Genomic DNA, 26,585 nt, shown 5'->3' with positions numbered 1-26,585 from the left:
TTGCTAAGCACATAGCACGATATAACCAACAGAGGACGGCGCTACCCCAACTGTAGGTGCAAATCGCATCAAAGTCAGCCAACAATGGCAGATATCGAACATGCACCGTGTTGTTGGCCTTGTCCGGAAGAAGCACGCCTCCCAACAGGTAAAGCATGTAACACCGTGCATACTGCATGAGGCCATTATCTTCTAAGTCAAGCGGCATCTGTTGAAGACGATTTCTGAGCCACTTCAGCTTTATGTTGAACTTTGTTGTCCCTACGTGGCCGGCGGGAACCTCACCTAGAAGTTCATGACACCATTCCCAAATATCTCTTTGGTGAAACTTGCTCTATGACCTCAAAGTACCACTAACAGGCTGACCATCAACAGGTAACCCTAACTGCATTGCTACATCCTCCAGGGTTATTGTACACTCCCCCCAAGGAAGATGGAAGGTATGTGTCTCAGGTCGCCATCGTTCGACCAAGGCACTAATAAGTGGATTATCGTACTCGAAGCGCTTGATCAAAGAGGCATGGTAAAATCCCGTGCGTCTCAGATAAGGCTCAAGCCTCTGCCGTCTAATGTCCATGCTTGGATCTGCAGGGTCTACCATGAAAACATCGACGAGCGTGCCATGAGGAGTAAGGACACGTGTCGGCTGCAACCAAAGGTAGCAAGAAATACAACAGCTCAAAATTCTCTACAAAAATTTCTAAAAATGGAAAATATTATGTTTAATAATATTTTAACAACAATAATCAGCTAAATGACGTAAACTAACCTTATGGAATAAATGTGCCGCTATATGATGTTCGTCCAACCGGTTCAAGTTCTCCTCTGCATTAACCCCTCCCCCACTCATATTAAAAATTTTTTTTCTCAGCACTGCCCTCCCAACCACCACCCACTACCTTCCTTTTCAAGACTTGCACAAATTTTTTTTTTACCTTATGACCCCTTTAACCGTGCAGTAGTTCCCTCCCTCACAACCCTTTTATAATGAAGTTGGCTCCCTTCCCAAGTGTCTCCTGCCTCCCAACATGACCAATGCATGTGCAGCTGCTACGTTGACCTCCATTTCGTGGGCGCCAGGGACGAGGTCCTCCAATTCGTGGCCGCCGCCAGCAGCTTGGGCCAATTCGCATGCGATGACCCAGAGATGCCCATCTCGTGTGCGCCGTCGCTGATGTTGCTCCATTTCGTGTATGGCAGCAACGAAATGGAGAAAGCTGCTCTCCTACGCCATTTCGTTGGCGTCAGCCGTGAATTGATGGTAAACTCCATTTCTTGGTTGGTGGGCACGAATTGGGCATGCGTATTTTAGGATCACTTTCAAGTGCTGCGTATTTTAGGATCACTTTCAAGTGCTGCGTATTTGGAGAATAAAAGCTTCTCATATACTTAATTAGATAAAAAAGCCGAATGTTATCTATCACGCGACATATTACTAAACGACAAATAAACCTAATGTATATTTGATATTTCAAAAATTATTTTATACGGACAATCGATTTAATGATTGATTTTTGGTATATATTTATTATGATTATTTTAGTAATTTGTATATTAATTACAGTAAAGGACAAAAAAATCAGAATCACTATTTCCTTAAAAAAAATTAATAACATTTATTTACAATGTAAATACAATTATTGTTTTTTTTTATGTCTTGCATTTGTTTTCGGTGTCTATTTGTTATTCTTAAAAGTAAATATCATATGAAAACCGCAAAGTGTACGAATAAGAAAAATGCTTATTTAATGTTATACTAAACTATACAAATGAAAGATATTCTATCCAATTTCTCTTTATATTTATCTTTTTTTTATGAACAAAGAATTTTTATATTTATCCTACTATGCACAGGCACAGATACAGATATAAAATACAACATAATATAAAATATGATATAATACAAGACATGTTGATATACAAATTTTAAAATTTTATAAAATACGAGAATATATATATATATATATATATATATATATATATATATATATATTTTAGATAAATCATAATAATATTTTAATATTTTATTGATATTAAAATATAAATTAATTTTTTAATTATTTTTAATATTTTATTTTAATTAAATAAATTATTAAATTAGTCTCCAAAAGATTAATCATTCTTTACATTAGTGTTTGAACAAATTTTTTTAATCAAATTCGTCTATCAACGATTTTAAATTAGTCATTTTAGTCCTTTTGTTGTTAACAATATCAAAATTTGTTGATGTAACACGTTAAGTAGTTCTAATTGGCAGCTGACATGATAAATTTATAAAATTATATCAAATCAATCCTAAATAGTACGATTCCAATGCCTCAAGTTCTTTTCTTAATTAGATTTTGATTTGATCTAATTTTATAAACTTATCATGTAAATAGTCAATTAAGATTCGTGTGTATTATAGTATCACTTAATGTGCAACATTAACAAATTTTGATGCCGTCAATAAAAAAAAATGATAAAAAGACTAATGCAATTAATTTAAAATATTTGAAAGATGAATTTAATTAAAAAAATAAAAAATTAATTTAAAAAACGAGTAATATTTCAGGAATAAATTTGATTATTTATTTTATTTTAATTATATAAAATATTTAAAAAAATTAATAAATAATAATATATACTATTTTTAAATTTATTTTAAAAATATATATATATTAAAAATAAAGTTAAATACACTAACACATAATGATATTTAGATGTGTTTAAATGTGTTTAAAAAAATTATTTTTTTATTAAGACATTATTAAAAAAACACTTATGTCAAACGAATATCAATAAACATTATATCTAAAATATATCGATACGTAGACACCACGATTCAAAAAAATACCCGTACCTCATATTTATCTCATGGAATATAAGACCATTAGTCAAAGGTCTAACTCCTAATTTGTCATTATTTTTGTTTGATTACCAAGAGCGCCTAAAAACAAAACACTGCACCAAAGCCACCGTAACAAATTTACTCTTCTCTTATAATCTCCAATTGTCGAGGAAAAGGGGAGGAGTCTGGAAGCACTGTAATCCCATAGGAATGAGATGAGCTTGCTTTGAAAAGGAGTCTGCACAGAAATTTGCCTCTCGGAAAACGTGTTTGAAGGAAATAGATATTAATCTACCACCCAGCTCCTTGATTGCATAGAAACTCATTACATATTTTACATTGCATTTGTTTACATTCCATCGTTTTCTAACACTCTCTTTGTGCTTATAACAAGAATTGGTGAGGTTAGATTTTGATTTAGAATTATGTGTAGCAGACTATATTTTCTTCATAATTTATGAAATTGTTGTGTAGTTGAACCAGTAAACATTATAATGTTGCGTTTAGCTTATTTACTCCTTCACATTTCTGAATTCTGATGATTAATCTCTCTGCATATATACTCTTACAGTTTTGTATTTCTAACTTGGAGGACATGGATGACTTCAACTATTCACTTTCTGAAGTGAAAAGCAAGTACAGAGTATGTTTAAAATGTAGTGGTCCTCATATGCACACAAGGTGTTTGATAATACGAAAATAATCTTAAACTTTAAACTTTGTTGCTTGCTTCAGGATGCTACCCTTTTACCGAAGTGGAAAGCATTTCAGACAGTCATATTTAATGAACTGGTGAAGAAGTTAATAATGTCGCTTTTGTTGGGAATAATACACCATTCCCCCTTGAGAAAACACCTTTGACAGAGAAATAAAATAGACACAATCACAACACAAGAATTTAACGTGGAAACTCCAATTACCGGAGAAAAAACCACGGCCGTTGTCAAATGACAACCAGAGAATATCACTATGTGAAAATTGTTACAACACATAGACTTCTTTCTCTCACCGGCACCCCAGTACACCCACACTCTTTCAAAGCAAATATCTAACTACACCTCACAACACTCTCTAATCAAAGAGTACAGAGGAAAAGAAAAATCAGATACAAGCTTAAAGTGTTTCTGACTGGTGCAAAAACAAATGGAGAACTTAGCCTCATATTTATAGCCTAGGCCACCCACTCCATTTGCTATCCTGAGCAATGTGGGACTAATTCAACCAAATCCTAACAATCTCCACCTTGATTGAAATAGTCACACATCTTCAGCTTCCATTGTCAACACCGACAATTCTTTGCTGCCATTGTCTATACCGACAATCATAGTTCAGAGAACTATCATACTCCACCATGAAAGTATACTCACTTGGAATTAGACCACTCCAAGCATTTCACCTTGGTACAGATCGAAACCTTGCTGAAAATTCATGGTGCAACTTCCAAATTGGCTTTTCCTGGAAGTTCTTCAGCCATCGACCTAACTCCGCCACACACCTTGCATCTCAACGCCAACCAATGCCCGTGTGCAATTGTGGACCCGCTTGCCACAACTTATCCTTATCCATGGCAGTGCGGTAATACCATGAGGATACTTCTTGTCTTCTAGAGAACATCATCTTCTCTCATAGAGAGAGCAATATTACAAGTATCAGATTGAGAGTCTTTTTCTGAAACCGCATTACCTGGACAATTTCTCTTTACATGCCCAGACTTTCCACATTTCCAGCATGTTACACTCCTTCCACGATTTCCTTTTCCATAATTGTCACTTCTAGCTACAAGCGCCAAATCTGATGAAGTGCTACCCTCATTTTTCATTCTTCTTTCTTCAGCAATGAGCTTACTGGCAACTTCTTCAAAATTCAGAGTTTCCTTCCCATACATTAAAACAGGTTTGATATACTCATAGGAAGAGGGAAGAGACAATATGAGCCTTAGTGCCTTATCTTCATCATCAATTTTCACTCCAATTGCCTCTAATTCAGAGACAATACCATTGATAGCACTAAGATGGTCGGAGATTTTCACATTGTGATCCATGCGTAGATTATGGAACTGCTCCTTCAATAACAACCGATTTGAGATGCCCTTTGACTGATACAACCCTTTGAGTTTATCCCAAAGTTCCTTGGCTGTTTTTATTCCTTGCACATTTGCAAGAACATTCTTAGCCAAACACAGGCGAATAGCACTTGCAGCTCTCAAATCTAGTTCCTCCCATTCTTCATCCTTCATACCAGAGATCCTCTCCTTCAACGCCTTGTGCAAACCTGATTGTATCAACACATCCTTGACTTGTATTTGCCACAAGCCAAAATTGATTCTTCCATCAAATTTCTCTATTTCAAGCTTCACAGCACTTGAATATCCTGACATTGTTGCAACCGTATACTGGAATAGTATAACTCAACCGTGCACTAGGAAGGGTCCCCAGGAAAGAGAGGTGGGTCACAATGGACACACTTAAATACCAAGTCTTTCCTTAGCCAGAACCTTTCCAAACAGCACTCTCACAGTGTCACACTGCCTTCCAGCAACAACAATAACCAAAGATCAACCTCAAGCCATAGGACAAAATTCTTTTCTGATGTGGAAGGTCAGACTAGGCTGCAACCACAGAGCATACTAAGAATAAATCCTACCGAACCAAAGCTCTTGATACCACTTGTTGGGAATAATACACCATTCCCCCTTGAGAAAACACCTTTGACAGAGAAATAAAATAGACACAATCACAACACAAGAATTTAACGTGGAAACTCCAATTACCGGAGAAAAAACCACGGCCGTTGTCAAATGACAACCAGAGAATATCACTATGTGAAAATTGTTACAACACATAGACTTCTTTCTCTCACCGGCACCCCAGTAGCTTTCTTATTTCTGAATATAGTTTGGTTGGATTTTAAAATCGGGGTATATTTTGTATAAATTCTGCAGTTAAAATTACGTTCATGTAAATTTTAATTACTTTTTCCTCTTTGTTCTGTTCTGTGCTTCAATAATTTCCAGGATGATGGTTTGCACGACTCAAGTAAGATTGCTGCCTTTGATTTTGATGGAACTCTCGCAAAAACTGCTGTGAATATGTAAATCTTCTTCCGAATTATGATGTAAATTGATGGCAATATTGGTTTGAACGGGAAATGCTATTGCAAAATGTTAGTGCTTCTGGTTATATATTGCTGGCATAGCTATATTAGTTATTAGACTTGATGTCTTTTCTTAGAACAATCTTATACAAGTGAAATAAGAATATTATTATTATTATTAATTTATTATTGTCATTTTCATGTGCATGAGCTTCATTTTTTTATTGATTTTTGTGCTAATCTTTTACTTCCAGAGTGGGTCCAAATGCTTGGTCACTCATGTATTCTTCAATTCCCGATAAACTACAGAGCTTATATCATGATGGCTACAAGCTGGTGTGTCCTTCTAACCTATAAAAGATAGCTGAGATCTATTGTGGAAATTTGCCTCTAATTTTTTACCTGTTATTCTGTATTTTGTTCATTCAAATCTTTATTTAGTCCCAAGACCAAGCTGGTCAAGTAATCGACAGGTTTGTCGAATAAACTACCAAAATGATATTGGAAAGATTCTGGCCCCAATAAAAGGGACCCTGAAAAAACCGAAATGAAAACCTCCCATCAAAGATAGTAAACGTTTACTATTTTTGGGGAGCTTTTCAATCATGTCATTTTTCCTAGATCTTTTTGTTTGTGTTAAACTCTTTCGGGTAGTTTACTCCAAGTTCGAGTCTTGGGGACAAAAAAAATTCGCGATATGAAGCCAACATTTCTCAAGTTACATTAGTCGAATTCATAGTTTATCAAGCTAAATTAGTTTAATTCCTAGTAATAGGGTCTGGGAATTAGTGGCTAAGAGCCAAAAGAAACCTTTGCTGTATAGAATTGATACTAGTAGGAATCTTATATGGTAGTTTATGCAGATGCAATCAATTCATTGGTTAATGTTTCTGTCTTCTACTACATATAGGTAATTTTTACCAACGAATGCAATATTGAGCGCTGGAAGAACAAGAGACAGGTAGCTGTGGACTCAAAAATTGGACGGCTGAATAGTTTTATTGAGTCGGTGAAGGTCCCTATTCAGGTGAGGCTAAGAGATGTAGAAAGTTTATGTTCTCTTCTTGCTAACCATTCAATTAATATGGGCTGTTTTGTCATTTGAAAATTGTTGTATATATTGTTTCTTTTTTCATTCTTTCAGTGATCTCTTTGTAATTTTGAACAGTTATCACTTATCAGATCTAGTATTCTTATCTATTAATGACATGTTGGGAACCAAGCTGCACAATGGTTTTCTCCAGCTATGGAAATTTAGGGCAATGGACAATGATGAATGATCCTTGGAGAGTTGCTATTGGTATTCGTTATGCAACAAAATTTTAAAAGAGGAAAAATGAAAATAACGTTGGTTGCCTATTTGTTTTGAAATTATTAAGGAAAAAAAATACAAAGATCATGAAAGGTAATTAATATAGTATTATATATATTGCAGGTTTTCATAGCTTGTGGTTTACCTAGTAAAGCTAATATAACGAATGCTGATCCTTTTCGCAAGCCTAACCCAGGGATGTGGCGACTTATGGAGAAGCACTTCAACTCTGGCATTGCCATTGACGTGGATGGGTTACTTTTCATACCATTCAGTTCTTCAATCGATGCTTATTTTTTCCACTAGTTTATAATAGCTGTGTTTAGTTGCTCTTGGCACTTACCTATGAAGGAATGCAAAATTTAAACATAATCATTTCTGTGTTGTAGATCTTTTTATGTTGGTGATGCAGCTGGGAGAGAATCAGATCACAGTGATGCTGATATTAAATTTGCAGAGGTAGTTAAAACAACTTCGCCAATGTTTTGTATGCATATTAAAATAAAGCACTGCGTGATTGGATCATGTGATGTATTATTGCATGATAGGCCTAGTTATGCATATATTCAACACGTAAAATATTTTTTTTTTATGTATTTTATTTGAATATATAGTATTATGTCTGAGTTAAACTCCAAATAGTTAACTTATTGTATCATTTCTATTATTATAGCAATATGAATCTTAAAAAACATTTGCATAATCTAAAAGTGTATTTAATGGACTAAATCCCCATTTTGTTCTTTGAAATTCACGTGATCACCCATTTTGGTTTTCGAAATTCAAAATTATCTATACTGGTCCTCCAGATTCAAGTCCGGGCACCAATGTGGTCCCTTAACTCTTTCCGGCGATGACTAGACAAACGGAATGCTGAGATGGCACCCTTCCTGCCATGCTGGATGATGAGTAAACGACGTCGTTTATCCTTGGCATCCAAACAAGTTACAAATGTCGTCGCTTTTTATATGAAGGGAGAAGCAACGATAGAGACCCAAAACAAAGTATTTTTCTTCTCTACCTCCACTATTCTTCATTTCTGACTTGTTTGGGCACCAAGGATAAACGACGTCGTTTACTCATCATCAAGCGTGGCAGAGAGGGTGCCATCTCAGCATTCTGTTTGCCTAGTCATCGCTGGAAAGAGTCGAGTGACTATATTAGTACCCGGACTTGAATATGGAGGACTAATATAGGTAATTTTGAATTTTGGGAACCAAATTGAATAATTGCGTGAATCTCAATGACCAAAATAGATATTTAGTCGTATTTAATGCGCATTCTAAAAAACTTGTTTTTGTACACATTTTAACTATAGGTTGGAGTGGATAAAAATGTCCTTATTTCATATATTAAAAATATTAGAATAAATTTATCATACGATAATACATAATAAGAGATCATTTACATTATGTTGTGTAATATATTTCTGATTATTCTGTTTTAATGGATGATGCAGGCGAATGGTTTGAAGTTTTATGTCCCTGAAGAGTTCTTTGACACTTAAGGGTCTCATCATTTGAAAGAGTTATTCTTAATAACTTTTGCTTCTAAAGCAAGTTGAAGTAATTTCACTTTGTATGCTATCACTGCATTTTAACTACACGTTTAATGGGATTGCTGAAAAGTTTAAGGTTGTTTTGCAAGAGCAATAGAAAAGATTATGTTTTTCTTGAACAAATTAACCCCAATTTATGGGAAAGATGGAGCAAATAAGATAAAATTATGCACTAATAAATGCAAAATGCTGTGTGTGGATATTTGTGAATCGTCCCACGATACATCTAAGACTTTTTAGCAGCTTTAGTTGGTCCAAATTCAACTAGAACTAGTTTCATTAGTGAGTCTAATTCTCCACTAACGTAAACGTTTGTATTTTGCGTTCTTTCTCGTTCTTTTATTGCTGTTAGCCTGTTATTGTCTGTGTTTTTTTTTTCTTTTCCTCTTCTTCTTTAGTGATTTTACTGTATATGTATTTCTTCTTTTTAGTTGTTTGAGTTTTTCATTCTTGTTTTTTGTTTTTTTTTTTGTTAAGAATAAAAAATTAACATAAAAATTTTTTAACTGTGTCATAATTTTTTTTTTTAATTTTGATACAAAAATTTCGTAACTATAAAACAGATTCTTGTTTAAGAGGGTGAAAAACGATTATAACAATATGCATGCTAAAAGAGATAAGATAAGTCAAGTTAGAAGGTTAGTAAATAGTAAATACTAAATACTAAATAGTAATGCGAAGTGTTATGTAATTTACTTTCTTGCTTATTGATATTCGGATCGCAATGTGGAGGCCAAGCATCGTGGTAGAAGTGAGCTTTGCCCAGTGAAATAGAGGTTGGTGTTGGTCAAACTCAAACTTTTGGCCCACAATATAAAGTTTTTTGAAATAAATTATAATAATATTTTAATATTTTATTAATATTAAAATATAAATTAATTTTTTAATTTTTTAATTAATTAATTTAATTTAATTCATTATTTATATATAATTTAATAAATAAAATCTATTAATCTTTATTCAATTATATATATATTGATCTATTTAAATTATTAATATTATTTTTAATAATTTTATGATTAACAACAATTTAAATTAAATTATAAATATTTATTTTTTAATATTATAATTATTATCATAGTAATAAATTTTTAAATTTAATAAAAGGCTTTATTATATTAATCTTTTAATAATAATAATAATAATAATAATAATAATAATATTAATAATAAAAAATTATTTGACACATAATTTGTTATAACTAGTGTATGTTCCCGTGTCTAGTATGGATAATACATAAAATTATATAAAAAATTTATTAAAATTTAAATAAAAAATATCTATTGTAATTATTATTATAAATATTTTATAATTTAAAAATATTAAAAATAATTAATATTTGTTTTAATTAATTTAGATTGGTTGAATGGCTATCTCATTTGTCCGCTTAAGCAAGTATTTGGAATTCGAATTACGTTTAGTTAGCGATAGACCCTTAATAAATAGAGCATCAATATGTGGTAGATTAGTCATCGACTTGCCGAGGTAGAAAATCTTTGGAAAAAAAATGTATTTGTCTTTAAAATAAAATAATTTTTCATTAATAGCAATACTTATGGACTTTTGTCTTTGTTAAAATTTATTTGGGACAATTTTATTTGTTGGTATCATATTCATTCTTAAAGTCAAAACAATATGATCAACATTGTGACTTGTTAAAACTTCACATTTTATGAAATAATTTTTAAATTTTTAAATTCATAAACTTATGTCATTACAAAAGTTATTAGATTGATTAATATTTCTTGATAACATGGTGTACCGAAACACCATCGTTGAGTATTAGTTAGTGTAAAAAGAAACCAATAACAACTTTTGTTATTCAATATATAATTTATTCTATTGAAAAATAAATATTTCCTAAACTTGTAAATACATTTTCTTCTAATTTCTTACACTATTTTATTTGATAATATTTACCATTAAAAAATAGCAAATGACCATACTATCCTACAATATATATGATGTACAAAGTAATTTCTTATCTTGAAATGAATTATAGTTAGTGAGATAAAATTTAAAATATTTTTTTAATTTTCTTATTCAAATTTAATTTTAAATTTAGAACTGATTAACAACTCATCTCTTTTTAATTTCAATAAAAAAATAAATTGGTTAAATGCAAAATATTCAACATTTAATAATTTCAATCATTTAAATTTTAATTACAAAAAATTAGGTTAAAAATTAATTATAAACTCAATAATCGATAATATATATTATATTAGTACGTAAATAATAATATCCAATGTATTAATTATTTATTTTTTTGACAGAATTAATGTATAATCTATTGAGAATTATTTTATTATCAAAATTTTTTTTTATAAACTTGGTAATATGTGATAATAGTGATCTTATTTTTTATTATTATTTAAGAAATTCTTTATAATTTTTTAATTATATAATTAACTTAATTAATAACCTTTATTATTGTTTTTATACTAAAAAAATTATCAATTTATACTATTTATATATTTTTTTACTACTAATAAATAAATAAGTATTTATACTATTATACTTTTTATCTTAGATGATGACTTAAGTGATGAAAAAATTGTTCAATAAATTATACAAATAGTCATTACAGAAAAGGAAAAAATTATATATCATATATAATAATCCTTGATATATACAGTGTCATGTATATTGTAAGACTCCAAATTTTCGAAAATTAATTTAATAAAATAAAATTTAATTTAGTTATTATTATTATTATTATTATTATTATTATTAAAGTTTAAAAAAAAAAAGAAGAAAAGATTGGCCGAAGCCATTGAGAGAACGAAGAAAGAGATAGAACGTGGCTTACTATGCATGTGTGTGTATATTGTTTACTATGCATGTGTATATATATATATAACCAAAGGAAAAGAAGATTAGGAAACGTGGCTTAGTGCATATATATGTATGTGTATAAACATGACACATACTTGCTTTTATTAATTGAGCATGCCACCTAATAAAATTTATACCACAAACTCCCATTAATCATAACACTCATCTTTTTCATTCATTCATACTTGTTACGGGAAAGAAGAGAAAGAAAACTGACCCAGAGAGAAAGAAAGAGTGATTCGTAACTCTAATAAAAAATCTAATCTGATAAAAGTGTTTGTATCATCTTCTTTTACATGATGGCGTTACTTTTGTCTGGTGGAAGTCGACGGTGACGTAGCTCTCCTACCCCTTGAGTTTGGTCAATTGGAGTTTTAGGAGGCACAGACGATTCTTAACGTTTTCTTCTTCAGTAGTTCGATCAGAAAACTTCTCCGAAGGTCCCGTTAGTTTGATTTCGTATGGAGATAGGGTTTGGTAACTTTATAATAATTAAATGTGAGTTTGATAAGTGAATGTTGATTTAGTTGATTATTGCTTGAATTTGAATGAGTTTATGTTAAATTATTGTTGAATTATTGTTGTTTGCTTGAGATTTTGATTCAGTTATGTATGAACAACTAGCTGGGATGCTTTGATTATTTTGGGAGTAAGAAATAGAATTTTCAAAAGCTTTAAGAAATATATTAACTGATTTTAAATTATTAAAGAAATATTTTTGCTGTTGGAGTCGGTTGGATTATTAATTGTTTTAAAGATTTTGGAGAATGGCATAAAGATGTGGTTTTAGTTTTAAAAGAAAAAGAGAAGATAAATCGGCACGTGTACTTATGAGAATGATTGAAAGGTCACGAGAGGGTGACGGAAAGTAAACAGTTATGGTGCCGATGTGAAAGTGTTAAGCTGTGGGCTTTGTTTTTGAATGATTGTGCGGGGACGCCCGTGTGTATGGAACGGCTTCCAGGAGAAAGTGGCACATGCTTCAGCTGGAGAATCAGCGCCTGCAAGTACTTGCAGAGGTCATGTTCGGCATACTTCAGCTGGAGAATCAGCGCCTGCAAGAAGTGGAAACTTGCAGAGGTTATGCCGCTGGAATGCCTTATCTGACTTGCGAGTCGGATTGCGTCGGGTGCGGGTCGAAACCGACAAATGAGCTCATTACCTGCGATAGGAATAGACATGCATCATGCTTGTTTGCGCATATCTCTGTGCTATGTAACTCTGTGATTGTGAGTGTGTGCTGCATGACTGATTGACTTCTGAGTTATTTTATTATTCATGCTTATAAGTGTTTTGTTGTTAGTTGTGATCGGTTAATAATGGCAAAATGAACTTAACTTCTAACCCCGACCCTACTAAGAACTTCCCAGTTCTTACCCCCTATCTCCACCCCTTTCAGCTACAGGTGCAAAGGCTCATTGTCAAGTTACGGGAGCACAGAGGAATATGTTTATAAGTTGAGTTGATAGGATTTGTTTTCCCCTCGCCTTGTTAGTTAGAGTTTTTAGAGGGGTAGAATTTGTTTTTGAGAATCTTGAAATAAGTTTATGTATTTAATACTATGTGAATATATATACTTTTGTGATTTAGTGGCGTAAAATAAAGTCTCTTTTCGTTTTCTTAATTAAAGTTTCGATTCGTATTCGCGAAGGCTCAATATTAAATAAAGATAGTATATAATAAAAAGGTTTAGAGGTAAGTAGCACTCGGACTTTTAGTACGATCATGAGGTGCTAAAAGTTAGGGTGTTACATATATATTAAGATTATCTATTTTAATTATGTGAATGATTATTGTTATTTTCACTTTTTTCGTTACATTAAAAAATAATATTTAAGACTAAAAAAAAAGAGATAATTAATTTTTTTAATTTGAATTAAAAATGTCTTGTAAATATATCCAACTTTTATATATGCTAAGTGTTATAATATTAAATAGTATAGTATTTGCTATAACAATGACTCAAAATATCAATCCAAGATATATTTGGACCTAGTAAGACCTCAATACAAATAAGATTAACTAAAATTCATTGTTAGAGTCCCAAATTCGAAATATCAATCCAAGATATATTTGGACCTAGTAAGACCTCAATACAAGCAAGATTAACTAAAATTCATTGTTAGGGTCCCAAATTTGACTTAAGTTCATTACCTTAAAGACCTAATGCAGATTAAGTCCACGTGTCCCTTCTTAAATCGACTCAAATTGAATCTCCGTTGCTAGTTAGATATGGTAATGAGTATTATTTGAACCATTAATTAAAATTAATATGTAAATCACATTATTATTACAAAATTATTTTTTTAACATAATTAGTAGTGCTTATTTGAACCATTAAATTTAGCTTCTAATGATATTAAAATCAACCTATTTTATTATCTTGTGCCTTCAAAGAATTTACATGACTGACATAAAAATATAAAAATTGAAAAAAAATTCATTACAATGGGTATATTCATTTTAACAAATATTCTTCTATCTAATACTATAAAAAAAATACATTGACCACTTTGAAAAATTGAGATATATTCACCAAACAAACAATCAATAAAACACTCATCCATACTTTCTCATTTTGGGTACATTTATACATAAAGAAAAAAAAAAGAAGAAAAGAAGAGTTGAAATATCAAAAGCGATAAAAATCACGAATCTTATTATTTTGTGTGGCCATCTATATATAGTAGACACAATTATGATTATCTAACAAAATTAATTTGTATTTACTGCACTCAACTTGAATAAGTAAAAAATTATCTTATTTTAATTTAGTTTTTAATTCACATTATTTGAATTTAGTTCAATATATATGATTTTATTTGATTTGATTTAATTATTAGTTAAAAATATCTCAGTTGCCTATTTTATTCATAGATTTATTATTTTAATGACTAATAAATTAATCAAATTAATTAATTAGTACACACAATAAATTTAGTTTAATAAATTAAATAAATAAATTAAAAAATATTACTAAATCAAATTGATATAAATTATATGATATTTAAATATCTAATCAAATTAATTAGTTGATATAGTTAGTTTATCGTAATAACTTATATTTAATGAGTTAAAAGAAATAAATCACGAAATACTCTCAGAAGCATGTCACGTCAGTTCTATCATTAAATGTAAAAATCCGATTTTTATATAATAGAATAGATAGAATAGATAGATAGAATAGATAGATAGATAAGTATAGTGGGATTGTATTTTTAATGTTTGTAGTAAGTTTTAATTTTAGTTTTAGTTTTTTTTTTTTCTTACGTGGTCTCTATTTTATCCGTTTTAGAATAGTTTCTGATATCTAATTATATGCTATAGCAGTAATAACTTAGCTCTATGTAACTTAATGAAAAAAAATTTGATATTGGGAGAGAGTGTGTGAGAATTCTAAAAAAATGGTAGTTTTTCGGTTTTTTTCTAAAATATAGGAGAGTAATTTTTGGAAAGTCAAAATGGCAGGGGTGATTTGTGTTTTTACAAAAATAAAAAGGGTAATTGTTGGGAGCTATTTTTGTGTTCTTTAAAATAAAAAATTATAAAAGTGTAATTGTCGAAGGTGTAATTATAAAAAATAAAAACAGTACAATTGCCGGAGGCGTTTTGTTTATTTTTTCAAAAAAAAAAAAGTAATCGCTATTCTGCTTTTTTATATTTTAGCACTTTACCTTTTTTCGTTTTTTTTTTTGGCACAATAAAAATTTAATTACAAAATTTAAAATTGAATAGAAACTAAATTATAAAATGTTAAACTATAAGAATTTAATTATAACGTTTATAAAATTATAGAATTGGGAGAGTAATTTAACCAAAAAAATTAACGCAATATAGTAAGACAACTTTAATTTTATGTTTCATAGCTTGCACAACATATACATGATATCTCATCTTTTCTAATATTTTTTGTTATATTATATATTCTCACATGCAGAAAACATTCACAACCCACCTAAAATACTAATCAGAACAAAACTTATGAAGAAATCTTTTAAGTTGAGACAACCCAAGAATCACACCCCTTCAATTCTCCTTCCTCCCACACTCTTCTATCCATGAAAGCATATCTATCATATTTATCTTCTCATATATAATCTATAACATATTCATATGGCATCAAAAATTCAAAATACATTTAAATTAAAATTATTGTGCATCAGCATAATGTAAGCTTTGGCTTTATCTATAATCCTTCTATACCTAACATGAAATAATTCCCTTACCAAGGAGCTAAAAACTTTGTATGGTATGGCATAGTAAAGAAATCTTGTGACAAAACTTATTATACAAAGATAGTGCGCCAACAATAATTTAAAATATCATTATTAATTTTTGTTAGAAATTATCAATGTACTATGAGATCTCAGTTAAAACTTCTAAAACATAAAACTTGGTATACAGGAACGGACGGATGTATAAGAGAACAGTGGAGATCTTGACCGCTCAGATATTTTTAGAAAAATTAATAATAACAAATTATTAAATATATAAAATTATTACATATTATATAATTTTATTTTTTAGTTAAAAAATATATCTAATATTTAGTCTAATATAAATAAAAATTTAATCTAAATATTAATAATATTTATTATTATTATTATTATTATTAATTAAAAGATTATTATAATCACTATCATATTCTCATTTAATATATAATATAACAAAATATCTTTTTGGACTTTCATTCCCCTTTGTCTATCGTTAATTATCAGATTAACGATATTATTTGTAATTATTTGTAAGTTTTAATTAAGATCGATACATATAAATTAGATTTACTAGAATAATTGACCATTATTATTATAATTTTTGTCATTAAATATTAATTTTTTTATAATTAAAAAAGATATTTTTAAAAATATTTTGAGGAAAAAAAAAAGATACGCATGCTAAGAGGTATATTGTAAAGAATTTACATTATTTTTAGGGAGGTAAATATTCAGTATAGGAATATTCCATTCCTGTTTAGAATTGCTATATCCAAAATTGTGCTCTATTTGCTATGTATCACATTTATGATTACCTATAATTTTGGCGCAAATAGATCTCTACCTGTTTTTCAAAAATTGTTATAAAAACGAATCAAATATTAGTGAAAAAAAAATTCCTCTTATAGAATGATCATGCATAATCCTAATTAATTATATATTAATACGGATATCTTTTATGTAAGGATTATTATTAGTATATATAACACCACAAATCATCACATCAAACCAAAAATCAAAACACAAATAATACGTCAAAAACCATGGCTCATTTCATTGGCAATAATAATATTAAACCATTTCCCTTAATCTTGTCTCTAGCACTAGTCTTTCTTTTCTTCCATGCATCATCTTGTGCAGCAAAAGTTGTGGAAGTTGAAGAAATTTGCAGCAAAACAGGTGATATCTCTTCCTATTGCGAAGATATTCTAAACTCAAAGCCCGGTGGAGCAAAAGGATCAGACATTGATTCTTTGGCACAATTCACAATTGAAGTTCTTCGTTCCAATATTACAAACACAACAACTTTTCTCAAATCTTTGATTGCACGTGGTGGTGACCCTGACTTATTAGATGTCTATGATGGTTGTTTAGACAACCTTAGTGGTGATAGAGGTGCACTAAATGAAATTGATCCCATGCAACAAAGTTTGAAGGCACGTAGTTACAAAGCTGTCACAACCGATCTTAATAAGGTTGATCAGGACAATGCTGATTGTTTTAATGACTTTAAGGATGCAGTTTTACGTGATAAATCGGGGCTTCCACAGTATACTCGTCAAATATCTCAAGCTACTACTATAATCAAGGCCATATCTACATTTTGGTTCTCTAATTAATATATAGTTTTTTTTGTTATTCTAATAATTAAGTTAGTTATTCTATGAATAAAGCCAGAACAAACCTCTAATATATGGTAGTATAATTCATTTGGTTATTCTATTACTTTAGTTTTGAAGTTTTGATAGGAATATCGATGTTGAATTTATCTACAATAATATTTTGTTTTAATTGTTGATTCCTCCTATTTTGAGAGTTTGTCCTTTTTAATATATTTATTTATTTATTGTCGATATATGTTTGCATGTCCGTAAGTTTGTCACTAAATACACACTACTCAGAAATGGCGCTTATTAGGAATAGGGGTAGGGTGTCAGATAAGGACAAGCAACGGGGTGTGGATTACATTAAACCGACGAATTCTGCTAAAATGAAAGAATATGTAACTTTTCTATAATCAAATTCTTATTTTTTTTTAAATTTAAAATTGAAAATTATTAAAAATTAATTGAATTAATTATTAATTGATTATAAATTTAATTTTATTTCTATTGTACACATTGTATATTAAATTTATTGTCTTTCTATATTTTTTTTAAATTAAATTTTATAGTATTTATTGTTTAGTGTTTAATTTTTGTTTAGTTTATTTTTTATAATAAAATTTAAATATTTTTTAAAATTATTTATTTTATAATTTTAAAAATAAAATATTAATTTATAAATATTTTTAATAAATTAAACACTACTTTTTAAGCACTATAATAATTACCTTATATTGAAATGATAATATAAAAGATTATATGTATGTTTTTAAATAAAAATTCCAAAGTCAAAAAATTATTAATCGTACCTTTAGATAAAAACTCTCAGAGAAATTTTTATCTAAAAGCATGTGTATAATTTCCCATGGCTCATCATTTCAATATTGATAATGTAATAATGTTAGGCCATATTCCTTGATTTTAACCCTAGTGCTAGCCTTCCTTTTATTTGATGCATCCTATGTACAAAAAAAAAATGTGAAAGTAGAATATCCAAAGAATCATCAACATCTTCTCACCATTTTACTACTGATTTCAAAGATTCATCACCACTTTTCCGCAATTCATCATTAATGAAATATCCAATGTTCTTCAGATAATTTCGGTCATATCTACTTACTGGTCTGGTTCAAAAATTATTAGTTGACTAATAATAGCTAGTGCTTGCTTCAAATTAAGATTAAGTCATTTTGACAATAAAATTAAGATTATATTTTTTTATTATTACTTAAAAAATGTTAATTTAAAAATAAAAGTAAACAGTGTTTTCAAATAATAAGAAAATTGGATAATTACCATAATATGTATATATAATTATGTATATATGTGCGCTATTGTCTCATTATCATAGCTCTAAAATAAACATTTTAAGTAAAAAACACTAATTAAACATTAATTTAACCTCATCACCACATATTTAACCTCTACAGCTAAGTAATTATATTGTTTTAACTGCTCACTTTATTTTTCTCCTTTTTTTTAACATTATTGTCAATTTTTTTATATACATTCACGTTTCTTTATATATATATATATATATATATATATATATATATATATATATATATATATATATATATATATATATATATACTACACATAAATAATTATTTTATATTATCAATTTTTTTTATAAATAGGTTTTTCTATTTTTCCTTTGTTTTAATCCATATATGTAATATGTATATATATGCGATATCTTCTCATCATCATAGCTCTAAAATAAACATTTTAGGTAAAAAACACTAATTAAACGTTAATTTAACCTCATTACCACATATTTAACCTCTACGATTAAGTAGTTATCTTCTTTTTACTATTCACTTTATTTTCTTCTATTTTTTTAAATATCATTATCAATTTTTTTTATATACATTCACGTATGTATGTATATATATATATATATATATATATACATATATAACTATTTTATCAATTTTTTTATAAATATGTTTTTTTTCTTTATTTTAATTCATATATGCATATACTTTTGTTTTAAATTCATATAAATTCATATATGTATATCATCTAATATCATGTACGTAATGCCATCTTTTTTTCTTTCCTCGATTTTGTACGTCATTTTTTCTTTTCTTTCTTTGATAGTTTTTATTATTATTCTTATTTAATTTATTTATATTATTTATTTTTTTTATAAATATAATATTTTATTTATTATTAATATCATTCTATGAAGTGAATCATAATTAATCATATATAAAATTATTTTTTAAAGTGAATAATAATTAATTATAAACATAATCATTCTCCAAAATGAATGATAAATATAATTATTCCTTTAAGTATATAGCACTGTAGTGCTAGTATCACAATGTTATTTACATTCTCAACAATAAATATATAACTCTAATAGTTTATTTAAAATATTTTTACCATCTTACAAGGAATAATATATTTTATCAATTCTCTATTTGAAGCAAATTGATTTATTTAATTTTTTTATTTATTATTTTACTTATCTTCTTTTCTTTTTATATGTATTATTAACATTATTATTCTTAATTATTTACTTGCTTTTATTTATAGAGCTATCATGTCAAATTTGTAAAAATTTAAATTTGTTGCTCTTGATTTTATCGACAAAAATTATTTAAAATGGACGCTTGATGCTGAAACTCATTTGATATCCAAAAAGTTTGGAAATACCATAAAGAAAGAGGTACAATAATCGTCAAGTAAAGATAAAACTAAGGCACTAATTTTTTTTCTGCGTCATCATCTCCATGAGGAATTGAAAGTAGAATACTTGACTGTTAAAGAGCCACAAGAATTATGAACAAATTTAAAAGAGAGATATGAACTCCAAAAGATTGTACTGTTACCTAAAGCTTGCTATGAATGGATACACTTAGGCTTAGTTTAGTAAAGCTTTTACTTTTTAAAAGTAGTTTATAAAAGCTAACTTTTAAAAGATGGCTTTTTAAAAGTTGTAGTATTTATGTTTGGTAAATCAAATTAAAAATTATTTTTAATAAATACAAGCAACAACAATTGCATTTGGTAAAATAGTTTTTAAAATTTAAAAATACTATAATAGACATAAATGCAAGCATTAAATTTGAAAATTAGTTAACATATGAGGTTATATTAGACTTTTAAATTTTTGAAAAGCACAAGCCAACTTTGAAAAGTTCTATCTTAGGTGCTTTCAAAAGTATCCCGATCTTTTAAAAGCTGCAAGTACAAGCACATGATCTTTTTATTTACCAAACACAAAATGAGGAGTTTGAGCTTTTAAAAAGCACAAGCACCTCTTCAAAAAGCTTTACTAAACTAAGCCTTAAGACTGCAAGATTTTAAAACAGTCTGTGAATACAATTCTACACTTTTTAAAATAAGTTAAATTGTGGGATTTGGATCCTCTAAATGTTGAATTTCACTTTAGAGGGTAAAGTGTGATCTCTCACCATTTATTTTATAGGTGGGATCAAGAGAAAACATGAGTGAGAAACTATTCAAGGGTGAGAGATCATACTTTATTCTCTAAAATGAAAATTCAAAATTTAGAAAATCCAAATTCAAAATTGTGTGGTCAAAATGTCACAAATGAGAATTTAATGAAAAAAATTTATTCCACGTTCTACGATATAACCAAAAATTTTTTGTTACCAAACTCTTTTCAAAATCTAAATATATTATTACGATAATACTATGGAGACAAAATAAATTGCCAGAACTTATCTTATTTAATATTTATTAATTATCGTAATAATTAATAAATATTAAATAAAATAAATTATAATTATTTTTTATTAATTTTTTTAGTTACCAAATATTCCGTTATTTTCATATGTAATATCATTAATGATTAAAATTATTTAATTATATTTATTGTGCAACTTTAATTCCTCGACGAGAGTATTTACGATATCATTAAATAGTGTTGGACAAAATTTTAACGGGATGATTTGATACGAATATATTTGAATTGGATTTCGATTTTTTAAATTTTAAATTTTATTTTAGAAAGTAAAGTGTGATTTTTCACATTTTATTTTATAGGTAGAATAAAAAAAATATAAAAAAAAATTATTTAAAAGTGAGAGATCATATTTTATTTTCTAAAGTAAAAATTCAAAATTTAAAAGATCTAAATTCATTTGAATCGGTTCCATATTATTTATATTCATTTAAAAAAAAAATAGTTAGGCTATATATATAATTGAAAAATAAAAATGCAACCAATTAGGAATTCTATTTGTAGAAAGAATCAATTATGATTTTAATTGAGATTTAATGGAAATTAAATAATGAAAATTGAAATTTTGAATAATAGATAGGATTGGACAAAAAATTTAATAATTTTACAATATTCATATTTTAGTTACTCTATTTATAATTATAATATTGTATTGTGATAATTTTTATTAATTTATATATTATAAAATAGATTTATAGTTTTTTAGTAATTATTGAAAAGTATTTTTACAAAATATATATCGAATAATAAATATATACAGTTTATATATATTTGTGGAGACTAAATTTAAAAAATTATAAAAAAGTATAAATTGAATAGAAATTTTAAGTGTATTGTACGAGAATCTAAACTAGTATTAGATAAACCAAAGTCATTGATAAAAATACATTAAATATATAATTTAATTTTAATAAAATACTTAATTTTTCATGCATTAATTCAGTCATATATATGTTTCTACTTTCTACATGAATATATATAAAAAAATGCAATCTATTAATTTCGTCAAACTATCAATTAATAAAGGTCAAAAACATTGTAAAAAAAAAAGTAATGCAAAAAAAATAAAAAATAGCCTCAATTTATTTTATTTCATATTTATTCATTCTAACCATAATTAATGAATACTAAATAAGATAAGTTTTAATTATTTTTTTATTAATTTTATTTGTTATTAAACATTTAAACATTTTCGATAACGGAAATGTTTGATAACCAAAGAAAATCAACCAAAAACAGTCGTAACTTGCCTTATTTAGCATTCATTAATTGTTGCGACAATTAATTAATGCTAAATAAGGCAAGTTTTAGCTAATTTTTTTGTCTATCTAACATTACTCTTTCGATAAAAAAATAACTTTTTGTTAAAGGATCTAAATATGGAATATCCATATACAACTCTATATAAGAACTCATACCAAACCCAACAATTGCAACAAAACTCAAACGTTGAAATTAATATATACACCATGGCTCGTCATTTCAATGGTAACAATGTCAGACCATATTCTTTGATTTTAACCTTAGTTTTTGCCTTCCTTTTATTTGATGCAACTTCCAATGCACAAAAAATTGTGAAAGTAGAAGAAATTTGCAACCAAACTAAAATTGTTGCATATTGTTCAAATCTTCTAAACTCAATACCCGGTGGTGCAGCAAGAGCAGACGTTGATTCCTTAGCACACTACACAATTGAAGTGCTTCGTTCAAAGCTTAAAAACACAGTAAACCTTCTCAACTCTTTGATTGCAAAAGCCACTGATCCTAAGGCAAAAGAACTCTACAATTTTTGCTTAAAAGAATTCACTGGTCAGGATGGTGCACTTGCTGAAATTGACCCCATGCAAAAAAGTTTGAAGGCAAAAGATTATAATGATGTGAGTTTTCATTTAAATGATCTTGTAGCGGACAATGATGAATGTATGTCTTATGGACAAGATCAATCATCAACATCTTCTCACCATTTCACTACTGATTTCAAGGATCCATCACCGCTTCCGCAATTCACTGATGATATATTCAAAGTTCTTCAGATAATTACGGCCATATCTAATTATTGGTTCAAAATTTATTAGTTGACTAATAATAAATTAGTGTTTTATGTATTACTAGTTTACTACCATAATAAATGTAAGAATAATAAATTTTCTATGTAAACACTTGGTGTTGCTAAGATCATTGATATATATCAAATATATATGGTCTTTACCTATTATATTTCATATTAAGATAAGAATTTCGAAAAAAAATTTTCAATATAAGAAAAATCATTCAGACTTTTAAAAATGTGACATTTAATACATAATCAATGAGTGGATTCACATCACAATTGGTACTAGTGAATTCGACGTCCTAGTTAAAGAGTTATGGATCGCAGTGTAAACTTGAGAATGTAGGTAAACCTTGTCCCCCAAAAGTATGCGAGACTTTGGGTGCAAGCAGTTTAGCTCGATAGTGCCAGTGATAAGCAGAGATTCGGTGGTTGAGATGGTGATGGCAATACCAAGGGAGGAAGAAATTGATAGAGATAGATTGGTAATTCCTTAAAACATTTTGAATAAATGGAGTTATTGCAAATTAATTCACATTTAAACAATCAAACTCCAAAGGCAACGGATGCTGTTGTTGAGGGAATTGCTAATTTTAAGGGATATTATAATTTGGTTAATGATGTTAAATCAGAGAAAACGGTTAATTGGGATTATGTTACTGATGGACTGAATAAATGGTGTTTTTGGAGGAAAAAACCTAACCAAAACAGGCTTAATTGTTGGCCCAAAAAGAAAGCGTTTGGCACATGTGCTAAAGGAGGGAGAATGGGCTGCTTCTCATCAAACTCAGGCCCATATCACGCTGATGAGGAAACAGAAGGCGTGCTCATGGTGGCCGAGGCATTGCACCAATGGCCAATATGTTGCCCTCACAGAAGCCACATCGCAGGTTCGAATCCTAGCTATAGCTGGGTAGTGATAGAACCTTTAATGGGTGTGTGAGTGGGTGTGTGTTGTGTAACCTAGGATTGGGGGTTGTCTAATCCATCGACCAAAAAAAAAATAAAGGCGTGCTCATGCGTCTGGGTCGGGTTGGGTTCCATCCGGCTGGGTGCACTCCAAATGCTGCTGGGTTGTGTACAGTTGCTAATGACCATATCGAAGAGGAGAACCTGGGTTGATCGCGGCACCGCAGGTTTTGTGGTGAGGAACCACGCGGCCGAAATGGAGCCAACAGGCCGCCTTCCTATGTCTTCAGAGAACTCATCGCCGGCGATGACAGGACTTGGTCCCTCCAGGGAAGATGGATTTGAAGAAGATACCAAAGAGACTGGTTCAATGCCGGGTAAGGATGTCGTAGGCTTCTGGGATGGGATCCTTGAAAACGATGAAGATGCACTAGAGGACGGTATGACTTTGGTTGTTGCAAGGCTTGATGAGAGCAGTGGTGAGAATAGGGCGGCCGTGGATATTCGCACTGGACAACAGGGTGATGAGGGCAGTGGCAAGACTAGGGCTAGCGTGGATATTGGCACTGGACAACAGGGGATCATCAGTGGTGGAAAGGCCCTGGAAAGAGAAGAGCAGATACAACAACAACAACAACAAAGTCTTGTCCCACTAAGTGGGGTCGGCTAGGAAAGAGAAGAGCAGATGCTCAAAAATAAAAGGGCATGGAAACTAGCAGTTGAATATGGAGCAGTGCAGTACAACGAAGACGACGATATAATGGTGATTTTATAAGAACAGAATAAAGCGCTAGCTCAAAAGAGGAGGTTGGCAAAGCTGTAACACCCTACCACATAGAGTTTTACACCTAGGATGTAAAACAGAGGTGGTGAGGCGCTACGACTTCTAAAATTAAAATACATTTATATAATAGCAGAAAGAATATAATAAACTAGGAGTTTTGAAAAATGGGTAAAACAAAATCGCGAAATAAAAAGCACAACGCTCCAGAAACGGAATAACTTGTGTGTGAAGAAACCTATAGATCATGGATATGAATAAGCGAAAGAGTGAGTAGAGAGCCAAGAATACAGCATATCTAACTCCTGACTCAGCCTGCGAAACCAAGGCTGGCTGGAGAATATTTACATACATATACAAGTATTCCAAAATATCTAAAATACAGAAATAAGATCCTAACTCTCCTTTAACTTCTATGAGGAACAAAATAATCAAGTTTCTTGGAGAGAAAGCTAAGTATATATATACAAACTGATAGTCAAAATAACCCAGGGACTACTCCGCTTCGGAAATCCAAACGCCTAGCGAGGTGCCTCTCGACCTGCATCTGAAAACAACAACAAAGTATGGGGTGAGAACCATAGGTTCTCAGCATGGTAAAGGTGCCACGCATATAATATATAAGGTCCTGGGAATGCCAGAGACAATCCTAGAACGCCGACACTCAGATTATAAAGCTTAGAGTATTAGACAGAAACTATAATAGGTGGTGTTCTAAGAGTATCTGGGCCTAACTTAACTTAACATTAAATCTAAGTCCCACACTGCTATTCCTCCATACCTCCATCTCCGTCAGCCTTTCATAAACAAATAAATAGATAAAGCCAAGCACAAGAAGGTTGCAAGTACTGTAGGTAACAAATATACATTTAACATGGCAAGTACACTTAGGCACACCTAGTTAATGCACAAACAAGTAATCCAAGTAGTATGCACATGATGCATGCCTGTTCTATGGCTGAGAGTCTCATCTGTCGGTTATCAAGCCAACCCGACAAGTCCAGTTTGCTAAACCATTGGACTGTCCCCCGACGTGCATCCCCATAATTCTATGCATAGCTTTTACTCATATATATATATCAAATCGCTCAATGGGGGTACCGTTCCCGGGAATTTATAAGTGCCCGATCACCCTTATATCGTAGGGTCAACAGAGTCTCGAGTTTTCAACCTGGTACACGTGGTGGCAAGCCACGGTACTTTATCCAGGGAATCTCGTATCTCAGATCATTTAATCATTCAAGCCAAGTATTATACATGACCACTCATTTGATTAACAAGCCAAGTATCATACATGATCATCCGTAAAATTTCATAATCAATTCATCACTTTTTAGCTTTACTTCACCTCCAAGTTATCCCATTTTCCTAACTTTATCTGATTATAAGGTTTAACACTATTATTTGTAACTAAATGAATGAAAATAGAGGTTTAGAAATTTAAAATAGGGTTTAAAACTCAAAAATTATGTTTGCTGGAACAGGGGCCACGCGTACGCGTGGCTCACACGTACGCGTAGGAGTGTAAAAATGTAGCTCGCGCACGCGTCCCTTTGTCATGCGTACGCGTAGGTGAAAATTTCACGTCACGCGTACGCATAGGACCAGTTGCGTAGGCATCGCCAAAATTCCATGCCACACGTACGCATAGGCCATGCGTACGCGTGGACATACG

The 26,585-nt window shown here is 29.9% G+C and overlaps 3 protein-coding genes and 1 long non-coding RNA gene across 4 annotated transcripts; all 4 read left to right on the top strand.

The window, feature by feature from the left end:
- Positions 1 to 1,207: 1,207 nt before the first annotated feature.
- LOC112757809 (polynucleotide 3'-phosphatase ZDP-like) lies at positions 1,208 to 8,742 on the top strand. The gene is made up of 9 exons (XM_025806365.3): positions 1,208 to 1,261; positions 3,402 to 3,473; positions 3,566 to 3,622; positions 5,844 to 5,920; positions 6,178 to 6,259; positions 6,834 to 6,950; positions 7,359 to 7,489; positions 7,625 to 7,694; positions 8,695 to 8,742. Exons 1-9 carry the CDS (start codon positions 1,208 to 1,210, stop codon positions 8,740 to 8,742), a joined length of 708 nt encoding a protein of 235 aa, XP_025662150.1.
- Positions 8,743 to 11,682: 2,940 nt separating this feature from the next.
- On the top strand, positions 11,683 to 13,231 carry LOC140173384 (uncharacterized). Its single transcript, XR_011862011.1, has 2 exons — positions 11,683 to 12,129; positions 13,031 to 13,231. It is a non-coding gene; the product is annotated as an uncharacterized lncRNA (long non-coding RNA).
- A 3,657-nt stretch (positions 13,232 to 16,888) lies between these two features.
- Positions 16,889 to 17,464, top strand: LOC112757808 (uncharacterized). Its single transcript, XM_025806364.1, has one exon. It carries the CDS (start codon positions 16,889 to 16,891, stop codon positions 17,462 to 17,464), a length of 576 nt encoding a protein of 191 aa, XP_025662149.1.
- Positions 17,465 to 22,639: 5,175 nt separating this feature from the next.
- LOC140173769 (pectinesterase inhibitor-like) lies at positions 22,640 to 23,245 on the top strand. The gene has a single exon (XM_072198346.1). It carries the CDS (start codon positions 22,640 to 22,642, stop codon positions 23,243 to 23,245), a length of 606 nt encoding a protein of 201 aa, XP_072054447.1.
- The last annotated feature ends 3,340 nt before the right edge of the window (positions 23,246 to 26,585 follow it).

Source organism: Arachis hypogaea, chromosome 6 (genome assembly GCF_003086295.3).
Source record: "Arachis hypogaea cultivar Tifrunner chromosome 6, arahy.Tifrunner.gnm2.J5K5, whole genome shotgun sequence".
Taxonomy (NCBI): Eukaryota; Viridiplantae; Streptophyta; class Magnoliopsida; order Fabales; family Fabaceae; genus Arachis; species Arachis hypogaea.
Note: the sequence above shows the minus strand (reverse complement) of the source record. Positions and strands in the feature narration are given on the sequence as shown.

Coding starts and splice junctions, on each gene's coding strand:
- LOC112757809 (XM_025806365.3), top strand. CDS start 1,208: ATGGAGAAAGCTGCTCTCCTACGCCATTTCGTTGGCGTCAGCCGTGAA. Junction 1,262..3,401: donor GCGTCAGCCGTGAATTGATG/GTAAACTCCATT, acceptor ATACTCTTACAG/TTTTGTATTTCTAACTTGGA. Junction 3,474..3,565: donor AAGTGAAAAGCAAGTACAGA/GTATGTTTAAAA, acceptor TGCTTGCTTCAG/GATGCTACCCTTTTACCGAA.
- LOC112757808 (XM_025806364.1), top strand. CDS start 16,889: ATGGCTCATTTCATTGGCAATAATAATATTAAACCATTTCCCTTAATC.
- LOC140173769 (XM_072198346.1), top strand. CDS start 22,640: ATGGCTCGTCATTTCAATGGTAACAATGTCAGACCATATTCTTTGATT.